At 44.2% G+C, this 19,537-nt stretch overlaps 4 protein-coding genes across 4 annotated transcripts; 1 reads left to right on the forward strand and 3 right to left on the reverse strand.

The window, feature by feature from the left end:
* Nucleotides 1-7,452: 7,452 nt before the first annotated feature.
* On the forward strand, nt 7,453-8,527 carry PG994_011941 (uncharacterized protein; the record flags this gene model as incomplete). The annotated part of the gene is made up of 3 exons (XM_066863350.1): nt 7,453-7,459; nt 7,812-7,981; nt 8,105-8,527. 3 exons carry the CDS (start codon nt 7,453-7,455, stop codon nt 8,525-8,527), a joined length of 600 nt encoding a protein of 199 aa, XP_066712460.1.
* Nucleotides 8,528-9,490: 963 nt separating this feature from the next.
* PG994_011942 (uncharacterized protein) lies at nt 9,491-11,346 on the reverse strand (the record flags this gene model as incomplete). Its single annotated transcript, XM_066863351.1, has 4 exons — nt 9,491-9,524; nt 9,591-9,992; nt 10,057-11,134; nt 11,187-11,346. The coding sequence occupies 4 exons, from the start codon at nt 11,344-11,346 to the stop codon at nt 9,491-9,493; spliced, it is 1,674 nt and encodes a 557-aa protein (XP_066712461.1).
* Nucleotides 11,347-15,325: 3,979 nt separating this feature from the next.
* PG994_011943 (uncharacterized protein) lies at nt 15,326-16,435 on the reverse strand (the record flags this gene model as incomplete). The annotated part of the gene is made up of 5 exons (XM_066863352.1): nt 16,353-16,435; nt 16,036-16,081; nt 15,873-15,902; nt 15,522-15,705; nt 15,326-15,465 (listed from the first exon to the last, which is right to left on the reverse strand). The coding sequence occupies exons 1-5, from the start codon at nt 16,394-16,396 to the stop codon at nt 15,326-15,328; spliced, it is 444 nt and encodes a 147-aa protein (XP_066712462.1). The 5' UTR covers nt 16,397-16,435.
* A 1,725-nt stretch (nt 16,436-18,160) lies between these two features.
* PG994_011944 (glutaryl-CoA dehydrogenase precursor) lies at nt 18,161-19,261 on the reverse strand (the record flags this gene model as incomplete). The annotated part of the gene is made up of 1 exon (XM_066863353.1): nt 18,161-19,261. One exon carries the CDS (start codon nt 19,259-19,261, stop codon nt 18,161-18,163), a length of 1,101 nt encoding a protein of 366 aa, XP_066712463.1.
* Between the last annotated feature and the right edge of the window lie 276 nt (nt 19,262-19,537).

Consider the following 19,537-nt stretch of genomic DNA (forward strand, 5'->3'; position numbering starts at 1 on the left):
GTAGCCAGCTGAACATTGAGACTTAAACAATGGTGCAGCTCTTCGAGTGACCACAGTGGCGTTCCCGATGCTAAACTCATCGTTATAGTAGAGATTTGAATAGGCAATCAGGTTACATCACCAGGGCATCCATGCCTGTTCTTTGAAATAATAAGGACTATAGACATCCAAGGCAGGGACGGAGGAACCATCTAACTTGATGTCCGTGGCTGACGAATACACCAGTGGAAACAATAGCCCACCGGGACTTAAGGGGGACTCCTAAATATACCAGGCTGGGAGTCATTGAATCGGCCGCAGTCTATTTACTCAATAAACATGAAATATTTAGATGGACAGAGTGTAGGTAAGGTAAGCCCTGGATACTTGTTCGGGCTTCCTGGCTATATAGTGTTCTATATTTGCATATAAACAAATATCCAGCTTATATGTTATTATATACCGTTTTTTAAGATTTAGAATACTCTGAATTACTGTAGTGATTATACTTACTTTTAATAAACCAACTTTACCTAAGGGGTGCCCACGAAATATTAATAACTATACGAGCTATGAATCGTACTAGAGCCTGTTTAGCGGCCATATTCGTACCCGAAAGGGTCGTGATGTTCACAGCTCTAGTAACGTGGCCTTAAATACTACAAAGAGGCAAATGGGGTGTGTCCGCAAGCGAGCATAGTAGACACCTACAAAGCATAATACATGGAAGCATAATAATAATAACAACAGCGTGTGGAAACCCAGTTATCTAACAGGGGATGAATTCTTCTTCACAAATGTCAATCGGATCTGGTGGCGAGTAATAAGAATAAAGAGTCGGCCAAGAGCAATGACTTATTATTTCTATAGCAAATACAAGCAAAGCAATTCACAGCACATTATAGCAGCTCTGTTTATTATATTCTAAACAGTACAGGACATAAGAACCCGTACATTTCTACACTGGCCTGGAGTTGTATAGTATTGCAACCACCCGCGGCCAATATGAGATGACTCTTATAGGTTGTTAAAGTGCATATTTTTAATCTAATTAAATAAACTATAAGTGTTAAATAGGCTTTCTAGTGCGTACGTACGCTGCGTAGGGGTTAAAACGGTGCTTATATTCTATCTATCTCCTCTATTTATTAACTGGCGGGAAGCCGCCAACGCTCACCTTCTCGTACGAGGGGCTAATAATCCGTACGTCGCACGCACGTGACGCCTTTTTTAAAAGGTGCTAGAAGCCCTTAAAGTGGCTGTTCTAATACTGGCAGTTTTTCTTTTTAAAGGGAAGATCCTCTTTTTTTCCTTTTACTTCTTACTTTTCGCTTATTCGTTATATGGGCGAAGCCTTTTAACGTACGCCTCTATTTATATAATTAATTTATTCGTCGAAATGAATTATTTAAGGGCTTTATTTAAGGACTTCTTTATAAAAATGTCCGCCGAGTTATCCCGTCCATTTATTTAATAAATCTCTACTATTTCTTTTTTCTCATATAATTCTTAAAGCGACATAATATCGATTATTAATCGTTTCTCGTTTATTGTATTAAACTTTACTAGGTACTCGTATAAAGATTTCGAGTTTATATAAAAGATTATTAGAATCTCTTAAAATTCTAAGTTCCGTATAATTTTTTTAAGCGTCGTATTTAATACGATACCGCTATCGATACCGAAAATTATCTCGTATAACTTATTAATAAGTACGCTTTAAATAACTTTTTTATATTTCGTCGAGCTTTAATAAATAATATTACCTTAAATTTCGAATCAGTCCTTTATATACTTAGTCTTTTAACCGAGCACGATAAAATATCCGAATTGAAAAGTTAAGTCTTTATTATTTATAAACGAGCCGTCGGTAAAGATATATATCTTTATATATTAAAAGTCAAGAAGGATATACCGGAATCCTTATATCGAGTTCTCGATTTATTAAACGATTCGGGCGTTTAAGTGCTCGATATCTTCGTTTTTAAAAGCCTATACCTAAGCTACGACTAACAGGTTATATACTATTTCCGGCTAGTAGATTAAAGCGATATATGCCCTTCTTGTATATTAAGAGATATATTACTAATCCTAGTCGGTAGTTTTTAAGTTTATAAACTAAAGCTATTTAATTTATCCTTTTTATTAAAAAAGGATATCGTACGTTTTTAATAAGATTTTACTTCCGTTAAATTCTATAGGCGTATTTTCTATTAAAGTTTCTTTCGGCTTTATACGGAACTGTTACGACCTAACCTAATCATGCGGCCAAGACCCACAAAACCGCCGGGCCGGATTTACGATACCCCGCCCTAGGTACGATGTCACGGCTATTAACCGCGCCGCCAGCTATACCAACATGAGCGCACCAATACTGTAAAAACGTACGGCGACCACGACGACAGTATCCCAAACCACAGCAGGCTGGACACGGCCCAAGGAAGCAGCAAGGATAACATCACGTGATGGATCACGGGGATCACTAGGGACGGCAAAGTGAGTCGGTGATCCAACCAACGAGGGGATCACCCGGATCACCGGAATGCGAGGGTGAGCCAAGTGATCCAACAGATCAGTAAGGGAGGAGATTAGATATATAACGACGGACGTCTCCTATATATTTTATATAGATACTCTCTACTTTAGTAATTAATCTAAATATTAATCTTAACCTATTAATAAGGTAAATAGCCTTAACGAAACTATTATAAATACTTCTAAACTTACGCACTTTAATTACTTTCGTTTCTTATAAACTATTACCTATTATATCGATAGAAGCGACTTTTATCGCACGTTCGGATACTCTCTCGTATTACTAATATAAACCCTAGTACGTCTTACTAGGTTTCTTTTAGAACCTAGATAGCGTTCGTTATAAGAACGTTGCTTTTATTAGTTTTTTATTTTCTTTTTCGGAAAAAAGGCTTATAATAAAGCTGAAGGTATTATTAATTTATATAATAATGATCTCGAAAATCTTTAAGCCGTCGTTTATAAAGAATAAATAAAGGTCGTATATAAAAACCGTTATTTTTAAGTTTCGTATATAATATTCGTAGTATATTTTAAATTAGTATAGTTTAGATTTTATTAAGCTATATAATAGTAATATAATTTATAAAAGCGTTTTTTTAAAATATTAAGACTCGAGCTTTTTTAAAAGCTTCGTATATATTGTACGGGTAAGTTTATTATACGATTAAATATATATTTAAGTAATATCTCGTAATTCCTCGTAAGTTCCGAGGTTCCGGATAAGGGTCGGTCCTAATACGAATATTAATTTTTAGCTTATTCTTTAGATTATTAGCGATTAAATAAGGATTTTCTCCTTTTTCGTATCTTTATATTTTTAAATAATAAGCCTAAATTTCTCGTATAGTTTAATATTCTTCCTTTTAATTTTTTGTATAAGCCGGGTTTTAAAGATTTAGTAATTACTATAAACTTTCGGGTCGAATCGGACGAACTCGAATACTTTTTATACGGCGAAGTTATTTATTTCTTCCGTATTTAATTCTTAAAAAAAGGTTTTAAAGGCCGTAATTATATTATTTTTTTAGAGTTTAACGGTTAGGTCGTAGTTTTTATATTTTTTTTAAGTAAAGAATATTATTAAAGAGTTATATAAAAGTAGATATTTTCGAGGTTAGCCTTAACTTTATTACGTGAAAGCTTCGGGTTATTTTATAATAATAATGTTTTTTATTTCGAAAGTAGTATCGTTCTTTATTTTAAAGGTAGTGTTATCCTCGCTTTCCGTGTTTTTTATAAATTTTTCGAATTCTTAAAAATATAGTTTAATTTAGGTAACCTGAAACTTTTTCGGGCCGTTTAATATATCGATTCGGATTATACGGTTTTCGATTATAGCGATCGGGTATAGTCCGGTTTATCCTCCTTTTTCTCGTTATATAAGAACCTCTGTACGGAGCGGGAGTATAAAAATATTATAAATATACGGTCCGCTCCGGGTATTTAGAGCTCGGTTAATATTAATTTTTACTCGGATTTTCCGTAATATTTTTATCGCTTTTTATACGGCCTCCGCTTTTACTTGGATTTCTAGCGATGGAGGCGAACTCGTATTAATTCGGGGATATATTCCGAAGATAAGGAGTGTCGAAACGAGCCTATTTAGGCCGGTAGTATCGTTTAAAGCTTTTACCGTTATTTAGAGGACCGTTTCCAGGTTTATATAATTATTTAATTCTTTTTATAAAATGTTATACGTTCGGCGGAATAAAGTATATGTTTTTTCGATTTTTTTTATTATTTAATAAGTTTTAATTAATATTTATTTATATATAATTCTTATTATTTATACGTAATTTTAAAACTTTTTTTAAAAATAAATTCCGGGGTTATACGAAATATTATTTAAAAAGCTTTAATAAACGTATATTTAATATTTATAAAATATATTTTAAATATTTTATATATTAAATAATTTTAAAAATATAGCTGTTTAAAAAGACGTATTAATATTAATAATATATAATACGTTTTATCCGTTAATATATATAATATTAATAACGATTTTATAATTAAAATTATATGAGTTTTAAAGTAAGAATTTAAACCGCCGTAGTACCGGGTTGTACGTTTAATATTAAGAGTAGAATTTCTAAATTTCGTTAAAAACGAAAGTTTCGACGTTATTATAGCTAGTATTTTTTAAGAGGTTATATAACCTTTTTATACGGGGATATTTAAACTGACGGTAGAAGTGTCGGAACTATATTTCGGTAAGGTGTACCGTCGCTTTTATATAATTAATATTAAAAAATAGATATTCTTATTTTTTAATAATTAAGAGTATTTTTTATCGGTTTATATAATAACGTTAAAAATATTATTATAATATATTTTAAATTTATCGGTATTATATAACAATAATAAGAAAAGGGTTTAAGTTTTAAAAATATAATATTTCGTTATTTTTAATTAATTTTATACGTTAAAAGTATCGATCAATAATACCGGAAGTAAATTACCGAATTTAATCTCGGCTAATCCGGGAGTTTAATTGATCTAGGTGTTCGGGTTTTTTTATATGTAAACTTCGGCTTAAAGCTTACCGATTATCGAGAGCTATACGGCACCGGTATTTTAAAGTTTACCCTAATATACCTAGCTATATTAGCCGCTTAAATTAAATTAATCCGCTTGTACGGTAGGTTTTAAAGAGTAAATATCCTTTTTTATAAGCCGGTAAAAAAACGTAATATTTATTAAGTAGATAATTTTTTGCCGTATATTTTTTAAATTAATATAGTTATAGTTTTTTTCGTTATTAAGGTTTTTTTACGGTTTTTTTTAATTTTATATAAATATTTCGTATTTTTTTAATACGAAGGGATTTTATTTAATAATTTTATACGCTTAAAAATATTAAGTTCGTATTTAAAATTATTTTTTAAACGAATAATTTATTAATTAATATCTTTATTTTTAATAAACTCGGCACGTTTTTTTTTTTTAAAACGGCTTATTTTTATATATTAGTTTAAATCGGAACGGTATTATTATTCGTTAATTCTAATTATTAAAAAATACCGGTTTATTTTTATAAAAAGGTTTATTACTATAAAATAACTTATTCTTTTTCGTATAATTATTAATAAAACGTTTATTAATTATATACGTTTTAAAAATTATTTCTAGTAATAATCCTTTCGTTAAATAGCCGGTTATTATTTTTTAATTTATCGCGGTATTTAACGAAGCTCGGAAGTTAAAGAATAAACCTTCGCACGTTAGCTGCCGGTGGATAAAGGCCGGTTCGAGCTCGGGAACTCCTCGGTAAGTTCGTATAATAAAAGTATAGAGGTGTTTTTTTTTTAAATTCTATTTCGAAAGCTCGTTATACGCGGGTTAATTTATTAAATAATATTTTTAAAACTTTTAAAAGCGATTTCTTAAAGTTTTTTATTTTTAATTATATAAATATAATATTCGTTTAATTCGTATAATATTAAATATAGGTTATTAAATTATTAAAATATTTATTGAAATCGGTATATATTTAGTTCTATTTTTTATTTAGGCCGATATAATTTAAATAAAAGTTTACCGTACGGCCGGCTAGGATATTTAAAAAAATCGCGTAATACTAATCTTTTAAAATATTTAGTCGGTAGTAAATCTCGATAAAAAGTCGTATTTTATTGGTAAAAATATTATACGGTACGCCGGTATAATTATTAATTTTTTTTTATACTTTAAAAAATAAAACGATTTTAAAGCTATTTATTTTTTCGTTATAAATAATTCGAGTTAATAAAATATTATATATAATAATATATACCGGGTTAAATATTTATATATTAATATTAAATATTTAATTAAAAGCGGGGAAAAGAATAATATTTTAAAAAGCTTTAATACTAGGTATACCGGGATATATAGCCGGGAAAAAAAATACCGGTAATTGGGGTTTAATTATACGGCCGGTTATATTATATAAGTTTTTCGCGTTTTTTATTTTATTATATAATTTTCGGCCGGTTATTCTATTAGGTTCTATATAGTACTTTTTTTTTAGACGGTCGGGGGTCGGCGTCATTATTTCAGCTTAAGCGATAAAATATATTGATATATAATAAGTTCTACTAGTTTCCCGGTTATTATATTATTATTAGAGGTATTAATTTCGTTCTTTTTTAAGTATATAAAGAAAGCTTTTAAAAATGTATAATTAATATCTTTAAATGTTTCTTTTATTTATTTAATAAAATTATAAACGAATTATTTTATAAAGGTATTTTTTATAATTTTAAAAAAATAATAATTATAAAGGTATCATGCAGCATATATCGTTAGTTCTTTTTTTATCGCTTCGGGTAACGTCGGGTCCGGCTCGTCGTCTTATTTCTCGAGGTCGGTATTTACTTTTTAAACCCCGAGTTTTATTTTCGTAATCGCTATAGTTTCTTTATATATAATCTCGGGTTCGTCTTTAGGTACCTCGAACGGCTTGAATATTTAAAAGACTTTAAGTTATTCGGTATTAGGATCCTAGCCTAATTAAAGGGTATTAAGGGTAGACGCTATTATTAAAATATTATTTAATTAGTTTATACGATATTATTTTCGGGTATAAAATAATATATAGTTTAATTAATTTTTTAACCGTATTATAACTTAGTTTCTTTTTTTTTAATATTCGTTTTAAAAGAAATAAGATTTAAACTTTATATAAAAAAAGTAGCTTTATTTTTTTTAAGGATTTAAAAATCTTTTTAAACTATTTAATACGGTCGCCTTACTTATATATTAATATAAAACCGTTTTTTTACTCTTATTAATTTATAATTACTTCATATAATTATTAATTAATATTAAATAAGCTTTTTAATACGTATATATATTACGTAAAAGTTAAAATAATACTTATATTTTATTTATTTCTTTTATTTATTAATTAGCGAAAAGCTGCTAACGCTCACCTTCTCGTACGAGGGGCTAATGATCCGTGCGTCGCACGCACGTGACGCCCCTTTCAAGAGGTGCTGGAAGCCCCTGGAGTGGCTGTTCCAACAGTAAGCACAATCACTAGCAAAATCAGGCAACAGCTATTCATCCTCATCACAATAGAAGCATCTTTCTTATTTGTGATACTCATAGAAAAGCAGCCCATTTCTCTCTCTCCGGAACTTCTCACAACACCATCATCACACACGCCATCCATCACTTGCCAACGTCATCTCCCCACCGGGAACTGTCACTGGCGGTCTTGCCTCCCAACTCACTCTCGTCATAACTACACGAAGGGCCTCTCTTTCCCTTCGATCCAGCAGCCATGGCCGACCAATAAACCACCCCAGCCCCTCCTCCTGGCACCACCAAGACCCCATCCTCCGCCGAGAAGAAGAAGACCGCCGCCGCCCTCGACGGCCTCGTGTCATACCCCACTGTCATTGAATACCATATAATCACCCCAGCCGAGTACAAGCAGGAGCAGGTGCCGAATATCAAGCACCTCGTCGTGGGCGCCGTCGTCATTATCTGCTGTCACCCATCATCACCACAGTCATCATCATCATCGTCGGCAATCAATAATAAGAATGAGGAGGACGACTAAGCTGCGTCCCCTCATCCGCGCGTCCTCCTCGTCCAGCGCGCCCTGACCGACTCCAAGCCCGGCATCTGGGAGGTCCCCGGCGGTACGTGCGACGAAGGCGTCGACGCCTCGCTGATCCACGCCGCCGCGCGCGAGCTGCGCGAGGAGACGGGCCTCGTGGCGCACACGGCGCTGGGGCTCGCCGGCTACGAGCGGGTCGGGTGGCTGACCAAGGTGACGTTCCTCACGGACGTCGACAAGCCGTGGGACCAAACATTGGCGTCGTGGAACAGCATCATCAAGCTGGACCCGGAGGAGCACGACGACTTCGTCTGGGCCACCGAAGAGGAGGTTCGGCAGGATCTGGTGCACGGCGGCCGGCTGCTCAAGTGGCGCAATTGGCGGCAGAAGGATATCTTACTCGAGGGGTTCCGCATGGCCGCAGCGGAGGCGCAGAGGAGCCAACAAGCATCCCAGTAGGAAAAGGGAGGTGAGAAAAAGGAGAGACTGGGAAATGAGGGAGAAGAAGAATCGTATACTTGCGCAGCATACATGGTAACCAACAGCAGCCTGTCTGGCGAAATGGTCATAGAAAGAATTTGCTAGGCAGCCCATGGCCATCAGGTGCGGACGGTCAGTTCTTGCATCCAAAGCATAAATCAGATAGAATCAACCCACACAAGTCTCCCTCCGCCAATCTACAAAGCATTACTATGATGTTGAACTAAGTAGATAACTGAGAGGAACGCCATGTCCAAATATATTCCCATTGAGTGAAAGCCAAATCGAAAATGACCCCATTGGATGGGTATGTATGGAAAAACTAAAAATACAAGAGAATGGTGTATATATTTCAGTGCTGTGAGCGTGTACCATGTATTGCTAAGTACTCTCCCTTTCTCTGGCTTCTTCCCTTCTTCATCCATGCACCAGCCCCTTGGCATCTCACATTTCCCTCTTCCTTACATACAGACTTGCAGACAAGAGGCCCACAACTTCAGTACAGATGTCTGCCTGGCCCCCAAGTTTCTCGTCATACATGCTTCAAGTCTCAATTCCCACTCGTATCAGAAAACCCCTGGAAGAGATGATTCTCACGCGCTGTACACACGACCGTCGCATTACTCCCCTTGGGACAAAAGCTGTGAATCAACAAAAGACGAACAAGGATCTCGACAATGGTGGAATTAGATAGGCGATATATGCTTTGGAAAATTTGAAGAGCCCACGTGGGGACGACTCCACAGATACGGTAGATCGTACGTGTTTTTAAGATATATAGTGGCAGTTGATGGGAAATTTACAAGATGGCAGCATCCAAGTCGATTGGATGCATGCTTGGTCGATCTTGTAACAAGTCGGGGAGTTGGGTGAAACGTCCTTCCCCCTTCGTCCCAAGAACGGCCAAAGAATTCGCGTGGTTGGCGTAAAAAAGTACAACTCTTAGAAGTTTTCCTTGCCCCAGACGAACGAGAATCTAAGAAGTAGGTTAGCAGCCGAGCTTGGTTTTGCCTCCATTGAGGGAATCCTGATATAAACTTACCCAGGTTCACTGTACTTGTTACAGAAGATGTGCAGGGTACTACCCAGACCCTTGGGACCACAGAAGAAGACACCGGCCTCGGCGGGCGTATGCAGCTTCCTGATACCACGGAAGATCATGTCCCAGTTGGGACGACCGAAGTTGGTGGGACTGCGTAGACCGGTGATGGTATCCTTGTCGGCGTTGGCATCGTTGATCATAATGTTGGTCGCATCGTCGGCCTTGATCTTGGCAGTCAGGTAGGTGTGAATTTCGATGCGGCCGTCCACATCCTGGGCCTCAATGGCGAGCAGCAGGGAACGGAACCACTCGAAGGAGCCGAAATCTCTGCAGATCCAGAAGAAGTAGACCTTGGACAGGCGCGTCTTCTTCTGCGGGTAGTTCCATGCGGTACCAGATGGACTTGAGGATAGAAGCGAAGGGCGTGACACCAATACCGGCACCGCAAAGGACGGCAATCTCGTACTTGAAGACATCTTCGGAGGCTGAACCGAAAGGACCATCGACGTAGACACGGGGGAGTACTCGTCGGAGAGCGGGATCAACCTCGGGGCTATCACCGTTGACACCGACAACCTTGGAAGAGTCTCCCTTCTTGTCCCACTCGCAGCCCAGTGCGGAGGAGACTTGCCTGGTGAAGTCACCGACCACACGCATGTGAATAGAGATGTAGTCCTCCTCGGGCGCGCTGGTCAAAGTAAAGGGATGGTACTGCCACAGAGACACCTCGGGGCAGCAGAAGAAGATGTACTGACCAGCCCTGGTCTTGGTGTTCTCCTTCTTGATCTGGATCTCGCAGACATTGCTGGGATGCTGGATGACCTTGGAGACGTAGGTCTTGTCACGTCCTCGGAGCTCACGAGCGATACGCTCGGCGAGGTAGACGTATCCTCCGTACATCCAGTACTGCCAGAAGACACCAATGGCCGAAGCTCCGACTGAGGTACAGAAGGGTGCTGAGTCGGGCTGAATCATGCAGAAGGCTCCGTGGATGGCCCAGAAGAAAAAGAAGATGATGAAGAAGTGGTGAGTGTACCAGAATCGCTCGTAGTTGGCTCGGCGAGGGGCCTCGTAAGATGTCATGACCATTCCCGTCAAGGCGATGAGCATCATGTATCCAGTCCAACCAGGGCCCGACACGAAGTTGGCCAAAAGCCAGCCGTAGATACCCAGGTTGTTCTTGGCTGCGATCTGGGCGAAGTTGTTCCAATGGGCAATCGTGTGCATCCAAGAGAAGAAGAAGATGGACCACGCAGTGGTGATGTGGAACGTGATGTTCTTATCGAACTGGATGATACCGTTCAAAGGCGTCTGTCGGGCGAGCGAGATGAACGTGCGGCAGACGGGGAACAGAATCATTGCCACATCGATATGAAGCACCAGAGCCGAGGCTCGGGCAATTATGAAAGTCGGCCCAAACGTATCACGGGCGAGCTGTGAACTGTCCTTTAGTGCGTAATGGACGAAACCGAAGGCGAAGACCATGGCGTGCAGAGCCATGAAGACAAAAACGAAACTAATCACCAGCGTGTCAGCCTCATATCCTTCCAAGGGGAAGGACTCATACTCCTCTCGAGACATACAATCGTTGATAACCTTCGTTAACCATCCATCTGTCGAACCTTTCCCGCGACGTCAACTCCTTCTGCTTCTCCTGTGTCATCTCACCCGACAGCAGCATGCGCGTTAACGGCGTCCATCGCGATCGCTCTGTGGGCTTCTCCCTGTAATCCATATAATCACCGCCGAAAGACATCTTGGCTGTGGTGTTCCGGGTTGTGTGCCGTACTGGCAATTGATCGTGTAAACCGAAAATCTGGCGTCCGTCCACCTGCGACCGGCCAGGTCCCACGCACTCGTCGCGAGAGATCGAATCCTCCTCTTCGATTAGTCCTTCCCTAATTATACTGCACGAAGAATCTGCCTCTTGTTATCCGGTAGTTTGTCGATTAGATTCAGAGCCTGCTGAACTGGCGAATGTCCATGTATCAAAGGAGAGTCGTGGACGAAGAAGCGAAACGGCGTAGTAGACGTATGAGCAGCCCGTTCCTAGCAACACACAAGACACATATACAAAATGAGTCGTAAAGAATGGAATCGGGACTGAGCCTGCAATCGCGAGGGAAGCAAAGAGAGCTAGGGTCGGTCAGCCAACAAACACGCCACCAGCGATCAGAAAGGAAAATGGCAAAAATAGGGTATGGGCGTGAGAGAAGGGAGAGGCAGCAGCAACAGAGCAGAAGGGGAGGAGGGCACGGGAGGCGGGAATGGAAGGGGACGGGGGCGTCAGAGGGTAGACAGAGTGCCAAGCGTTTTCAGAAACATGAGATCGCCTCGTCAACTTTCGTCCGTATCATACCTTGTCACTGTGCCTGCACCGGGCGGCTTGCTTTTCAACGGCTAGGGACCCCGAGAAAGAGAATTAGAAAGATATGATATTGGCAGAAAGAAGGTCGAGCGTTTCGTTCGCGCAGGATGGAGGGAAAACGAGAAGGCGGGAAGCATGAAAGTAAATGTCCAGGCAAGCAGGCTCCCGAGAAAAAGCGAATTGCAGAAGAATGCAAGATAGAGACTGTAGCGTAGCAGTGCTGCAGGAGGCGGTCCAGGGCCGCGGGTGGTACCCTGTTGATAATCCGTAACACGCAGACCCAAATATGAGATGAGGCTCAAGCGGGATCCAGCAACGCAACAGCGACAGGCAATATAGCCCGATATCGTACCGTCGCGTACGTGGGTAGCGGAGACTTTGGTAGGGCAATGGGCACAGCAGCAGGAGGATGAGCGCTTATCCCTGCTGTTCGTACGCCCATTTATTCCCCTGCATTTACTTGTACATTCACAACATGTTGGCGTCGCAGTGGACGTGCTATCCACTTCGACTGCAATTGCCATGATGGTGCTCTGACGACGGCCGTGGGTGCCGCAGCAATGGGCAGTTGGCTAGACTGGATGATGGAGTTCATTGGCAGGATGGCAAGAATCTCGAAACAAAATGGTCCTGATCGGGACTAGAGGGCGTTACAAGGACCTGGTGGGGGCTGAAGAAACTCGTTCCTGACCAGGGGCTAGGGGGTAGAGCCCTGGGTACTGTAGAGTGCCGGGTAGAGGGGGCGTGCATGGACGGGGGGTTATCTGTTGCCTTTTCGGCTTTCTCTGCCGGGACTTTTACCTTTCATGCAATTCAATTCCGACGGGAGCATTTGATACTAATATCGTGGATGTGTATTTGACCTCGACTCGGTTCCTTCCAAGGCGAAATGAACCCCGAAAATTCGAGCCGTTCGGCAGGGAGGATTCCTCATGAGAAGCATATCGATAGGAATATAAGGTATACACATACGTCCATAGCATTCATTTGGCCAAACCGCAGTTCAAAGTTGAGCCGCAATCTGCATCTGCATCTCAAAAAGAGTTGAAGGGGGGAAAATATGATGGATTGACGGGACAAGTGGGTAGTGGCGCCATTTCCCGGGCACGAGCCGTTACATACGCCGCCAACCCCTGGCTGTCTTTGCGATCTGTATCGTACAATACAATATGCAATGTGCAGGCAAATGTATGACGGGTTGTCACCCCATAGCCTGTTGGCTTGCAGTATATCTGGCATAAGCTTTCCTCGCTCTCTTTCCGCAAGGGATGGGTTTCAATCCAGCATCTCGGGAGGTAGAAACTACTACATAGAGGTGGCTCGATGTGGTGCAATACATCTGTACATCCGGGTGCATGGCTCGATGGGCAAGCTGTGCGCGCGTGTCCATTCTTGATCCTCCAGTGGGAGCTGTAGCGAGATGAGAAGAAAGTCGCGACGCAGATGGATCAAATGTCGCCCATTGATTGGGTGGCCGAGGTCGAACGCCAGCTTCGTACTCCGAGTCTCCCGACCTGCGGTGCCTGCGGTGGTGATGATGCCCCACCCAGCGCCCCCCGTGTCGCAGAGCGTTTCGCCAGGGTCTCTGACACTCTAAAACGCGCTTGGCGACTTGGAACAACTCGACCAATGTCGCAGCCGCCTGTGCTGCGCGTATGGATGCTTGCTTGCTTGCCTGCCTGCCTGCGTACCTATCAAACCATCAATCGATCCTACCCACTAAGGGCACGCTCAGATGAACAGCCAGACCAGTTGGCAGCCAGTCAACTTTTCTTTGACGTATTACCGACTTCCCTCGATGTGCCCATATGGGATGTTTCTTGAAGGGACTCCTAATGATGTATAGTTCGGTCCAAGACTTAGGAAGTCTGATATGGTGCGAGAACCTGTCGAGTGCCGAAGTCGACCACGTACATGAGCAGAGCAAATCAGCAGCAGCGTGAGTCGGGAGGGCTCAAGTATGTATTTCAATAGGCTGGTACAGCAATATGCAAGTTTGTTTCTGGATTCTGGGTTCTAGAAGGCGTCGAGGAGGGGAGGAGGGGAGTGTCCGTCCTGCGCCGTCCGTCCTCTCCTAAAGTTGCCATTTAGAAAATCTAGAAGCACAATCCGTGCTGAAGTAGTTACCTGATGGGGCTTCTTCTTTCCTTCTTTCTGCGATCTATCCTTCTTCCGGCTACTATTCAGATAATGAACAAGCAACTCCCCCCCCTCTCCCCCCCCAGAACAGATCCCTTCCCTAAACATAGCATCACCAAGTTGATCCGGCACTTATGGCTTTAACCTTGTACACATGCAGGTATCCATGCGTACATGGGAACATACTGATATCACATACAGTAGGACCATTGCTCCCCATTGCCCATTTCTAGATAAGCCGCAGTAGGTATGTATGTTCTACATCAGAGGGCTATGACTGACACATGGATGGCATGCGACTCTCCGGCATCCGAGCCATACAGGCAGGCAATCGTGGGCCAGCTCTCTGTAACATATTTGGTCGCAGTCGCCTGTCCCAAGTAGGCGAGATTCTCCATGCTGCTCCCCTTATCAGATACAAAAGGCCTGAAGCCTGCGTGTTCTGTGTATTGGGCGTAACGACCGCCAAGTTTCAAGACATCTACCCAATCGCATTCATCCCAGGCCGGCCTGTCAACCCAGCCCCAGTAATGACATCCACTAGCTGCCGGCACATTGACCTGACTGTTCTCATCGCTAACAGGATGCCAGAACTTAGAAGCTCTTGACATGTTCCATGCTCTGAAGTAGTGGCCCGATGACATCTGCGAATACCGTCTGGGCTCTCTTCGTTCGAAACATGTTTGCAACGCATGCGGCCCTGTCCGGAGACCACAGCTCTTCGTACATATCTATTTCATGCGGATGGTCACGGCACATGACACCTTCAAGTGCTTCGAGGTATCTATAAACTCGCTGGTTGGCAGTAGTCTAATCTACCTAGACCGCCACAATACGGAACTGCTGCAAAACAACGCATAGGTAGGCTTCACGTATTAGGTTGATTACTCGTGCAACGCAGTCTTGACGACGCCCATCCGCTTTCAGATTCGTAATGATGCCTGCGACACCCGAACGTATTCACATAATGCTTCGTTGCCGGCTTTCTTGACCTAGCTGCCGTGGCAAAACTAACCGATCTATCCCGCTCGAACTAAACTCTGTTCGCGGAGATTCCGCAAAGGAAACCCTGACCGTAAAACAAGAAAGATGTATCAATGACGACGCCTGATAGTCCGATTTGTTGTAGCTCCACATAGAGAAGTGTTTATGCTCGAGCCGCCGCAAACATGCAACGCCATCCTACCTCCAAGATGGCATCCCCTCCACCGTTCCGCGTCTATCCTCCTCAAATGGCATACTTGCGAGTCCACTCGCGGGCTGTGGCCTCATATCTCGGGCGGTCGGTCTTGTAGACATGTGCAATCTCAGGCACCAGAGGGTCATCGGGGTTGGGGTCCGTGAGCATAGAACAGATGGAGAGGAGTACTGTTTTCACGTTAGCACGCTGCATTCTCACCATCTCGTATGGGAGCGGTATTTACCTTTGCTGATTGTGAGCGCGGGACTCCACTGGTCTCGCAGGATGTCTAGGCAGATGCTGCCGTTGGAGTTGATGTTGGGGTGGTAGATGCGAGTGGTGAAGTTGACCTTGGGGGGCTTGAACGGGTAGTCTGTCGGGAAGTGGATGGCTAGGAAGAACACGCCGCCTGAGTATGGAGAGTCACCCTATCGATCAACGATTAGCATCAGTTATGGTAGACATTGCTGACTATCAGGGCAAGCACACTGGCTTTATGAACACGCTCAGCCAGCCGAGGCCGACCATGCCCACAAACCAGCAGCAGCCCATCCTGAGGACAGTAAAGAAGGGTAGAATAAGAGCGACAACTTACAGGGCCCATGATTGTGGCTTGCCAGTGGAACTGCAAAACAAACCCATAGTCAGTACAATATGCCCATAATGACAGGTGCCGCCGGTCGTGTGCTCATTTCGTGGTCATGTGCGTCGAGCCTCTCTGGCTCTTATGGCTCGGCGGGGGCGGGTGGGTTGCCTACCAAATCTTCACCAACGGGTCCGGCAGAGCATGATGACGGAGGGTCACTGTAGAAATACAACAATCAGCAAAAATTCGCGTCGGCGAGGTAGCCCCTGATTCCAGCAGCGAAAAAGGCGAGTGCTTGAACGATGCATCCAAATCCGCCCACCCAACATGAATGCATCGTCGCAATGATGATGCAGAGGAATGCCAGATGGCTTTACCCCTCCCAAAGCAGAAGCGCCCCACCATTCGCTACTCTATGTCTCTCGCTCGCGGGAAATAACAGCGAACAGCTGCCGGGCTTTTTCAAAAGGAGCAGAATGATCGACGTACCGGCCCAGGTCTGTGAGTTCCTTGTTGATGCGCTTCAAGGCCATTGTGATGAAGTGCGATGTGTTGTGTGGTGTTGTTGTTGTTGTTGTGTGAGAGTGTCCTAGACCGTCTCTTTGCCGTCGGGTGCCGAGGCTGTGTGTTGACTGGGTTTTATACGGTCAGCAACCGGAATGGAATGCGGGAGAAAAGGATGGATTGGGGCGAAGTGAACAGGAGACTGGTGGTCTTTTTGTGTAAAGACGAGAGCCAACTGTGCACACCACACAAAGGATTGAATGGAACAAGCGAGTCAGTGGACTTTGGGCTTGGGTAGGCGGGTGAACAAACCAGAAGGAAGGGATTCGAAGTCGTTGGGTGACTAAGATGGCAATGTGGTTGGTATGTATTATTATGGCCGGATGTGTCCCAGGGCAAAAAGATGTAGTTGGTATCGGGAGCGGATGGGAGGCGTGTGGTGTGATAAAGAAGTCTGAAAACGAGGGCGGGGTGAAGGGGAATAAAGGAAGGCAGAATATTACTCCCCTCCCCAATAAACTGCTTATGTACCTAGGGGGGGCCACCCACTCACTGACTTACCTCGCTATTTGGTGGGTTGGTTGATGACACTGACCACTGTGCACTACAGCTTGAATGTACAACTGCAGAGTAGAGGTGAGTTGATTGAACGCACCAGACTGGATTGCTTGCTTGATGAATTCTGGGTTGGGCTGGGTCAGTCGGGCCTGTGATTTGGCTTGATTGACTGATTGCTGGGCAACAACTTCTGCGTGGCAGCTCTCAAGCATCTCAGGCTCTCAGGCTCAGGCGGTCATTCCACCCACCACCCTCTCAGGCAGAGAGGCAGGAAAGAGCGGCCCCGGCGCCGTCCAGCGCAGCCCATCAGTGGCTGACAACTACTAGGCAGGTCCAGTCACTGGTCCTCTTTGCTAACCTGCTAACCTACTGCCGATTAGCCCTGTGGAACGAACGTGGAACGTGGATCAGGATCAATATTAGGCCAACTCGCTAAGTCAATATGCCATGATTCATTCAAGCACCGCCTAAGTTAAAGCCTACCTGGTTGTTTAGATCAGTGAGTCGCCGCCACAGCTGAACCAGCCATGAACCAGCTTGATTATTAAAGCCTTGGAAATATTTCCCCCTTCAGCCCCATGCATTGCCACTCATAAGCAATTGCAGGTTTTACATCTGCTTCCGGCCTTCTCCTCCTCCGCCTGTCTCTTTATAGATAGGGATGCGGGCGGCGGGCGGCGGGCAGGCGGGAAGGTCGCACTACACATCCGCGTTGCCTTGCCCCATGCATGGCGGGGACTTTCAGGCGGCAAAGCAAGGTTTTTATTCGGTGGCCAATCAGTCATACCCAAGCCCAGGGCCAAGCGAGCAGCAGCGGTTTTGGGAACCTGGAATTCACGATACCAGCCAGCATATTCGGATAGTTACAGTACCTACATGTAGCTCTTGAGTACTGCTCGGCAATTTCCAGAATGCCCGCAACTAGGTCAGTACAGTAGTATGATCCCACTCGGTGGGCTGCAATTTACGTAGTTGCTTTCCTTGACGATGACGCCATCGTTCATGATAACCGTATCCTATATAGATCGTAGAGGATTTGCACACGCCTGGTTCTCAAGGCATTCTATGACTGGCTGGTATTCATTTGTATATTTTGTTGTTTTGTGTTACTTGTTGCATTAAACATTTCGCGGAGATACAATTGTTCACACAAAAGCCTGTAGACCCGTGATTGCCCTCCCCAGGATCAAACCTATTATTGGATATATGCATCAGCTAACAGACCGCAACTCCTCCTACATGAATACGAGAAGAAGAAAGAAAAGGAGACGGAAAGGGGAGGGGAAATACTTACTGTGAATATCGCTCTGTCCCTCGTACGTCTGCGTCACAAACAGGTTCGCGACGTGCCGCCCGATGCCGTACTCGTCGCTGACGGCGTTGCCGCCGAACACCTCCTGCAGGACGCGCGCGTTGCCGAGGGCGCGGTCGCAGTTCTGGCGCTTGATCATCGAGATCATCTCGGGCGTCGCCTGGCCCGCGTCCTTGAGCCGCCCCACCTGGATGGCCGCCAGCGTGCCGTAGGCCGCGTCCGTCGCCGCGTCGGCCAACTTCTTCTGCACCAGCTGGTACTTGGCGATCGGGTTGTTCCGGAACTGCCGCCGTTCCAGCGCGTACGTGCGCGTCCGCGCGATGCAGTCCTCGAGCGCGCCCATGGTGCCCAGCGCGATGCCGTACCGCGCGCTGTTGAGGCACGTGAAGGGGCCCGAGAGCCCCTCGACGTCCGGGAACATGTTGGCCTCGGGCACTGGGCAGTTGTCCATCTGGATCATGCCTGTGATGCTCGCCCTCAGCCCGTTCTTGTTCTTGATCGCCGGCGTCTCGAGCGTGCCCGCCAGGCAGTCCTTCCGCTCGACCAGGAACCCGCGGATCTTGCCCGTTTCGTGAAACTTAGCCCACACCATCAGCACATCGGCGATGGGGCTGTTGGTAATCCAGGTCTTTGCTCCGTTTAGCACCAGGTATCCCTTCTTCGTCGGGTGAGGTCGCGCCGTTGTCTCCATGGAACCGGGGTCGCTGCCATGATTGGGCTCGGTCAATCCAAAGGCGCCTAGCATTTTACCCTTGGCCATCTCAGGAAGGAACTTCTGTTTCTGCTCTTCGGTGCCAAACTCATGAATGCCGCCCATAACAAGTGACGATTGTACAGACATGCCGGATCGGTAACCGCTGTCGACTCGTTCGACTGCTCGAGTAATAAGACCCGACGCTACCGTGCTGACACCAGCGCATCCGTACCCTTCAAGGTTGGAGCCGAGGAGGCCCAGCTCGCCCATCTCTGAAAGGATCTTAGCATCGTAGTTCTCGTTTCGGTACGCCTCTGTATAGAAGAGCATAGTTAGTATGATGCATCATGCGCGGGGGTCGTCGGTTTGGCAATTGGAACACCGACCAAGAACACGAGGGAGCATCCTCTCCTGGCAATATCGCTCCGCTGTCTCTGCAATCGCCACTTCATCGTCGGTCAATAAGCTCTTGCTGGCGAGGGGGTCTTCCCAGTCAAAGGCCGGGTGGCTAGCCGAGGCATAGCTTCTGGCAGCACGATAGCGACCAAATGATGCGGTAAGTGGCCTTGGGCATTGTCGGACAGCGGGTCGAAACATTGTGACTTC

This window comes from Apiospora phragmitis, assembly GCF_038363925.1.
Source record: "Apiospora phragmitis strain CBS 135458 chromosome Unknown utg000010l:1.0-9815664.0:1.0-9183399.0, whole genome shotgun sequence".
NCBI lineage: Eukaryota > Fungi > Ascomycota > Sordariomycetes > Amphisphaeriales > Apiosporaceae > Apiospora > Apiospora phragmitis.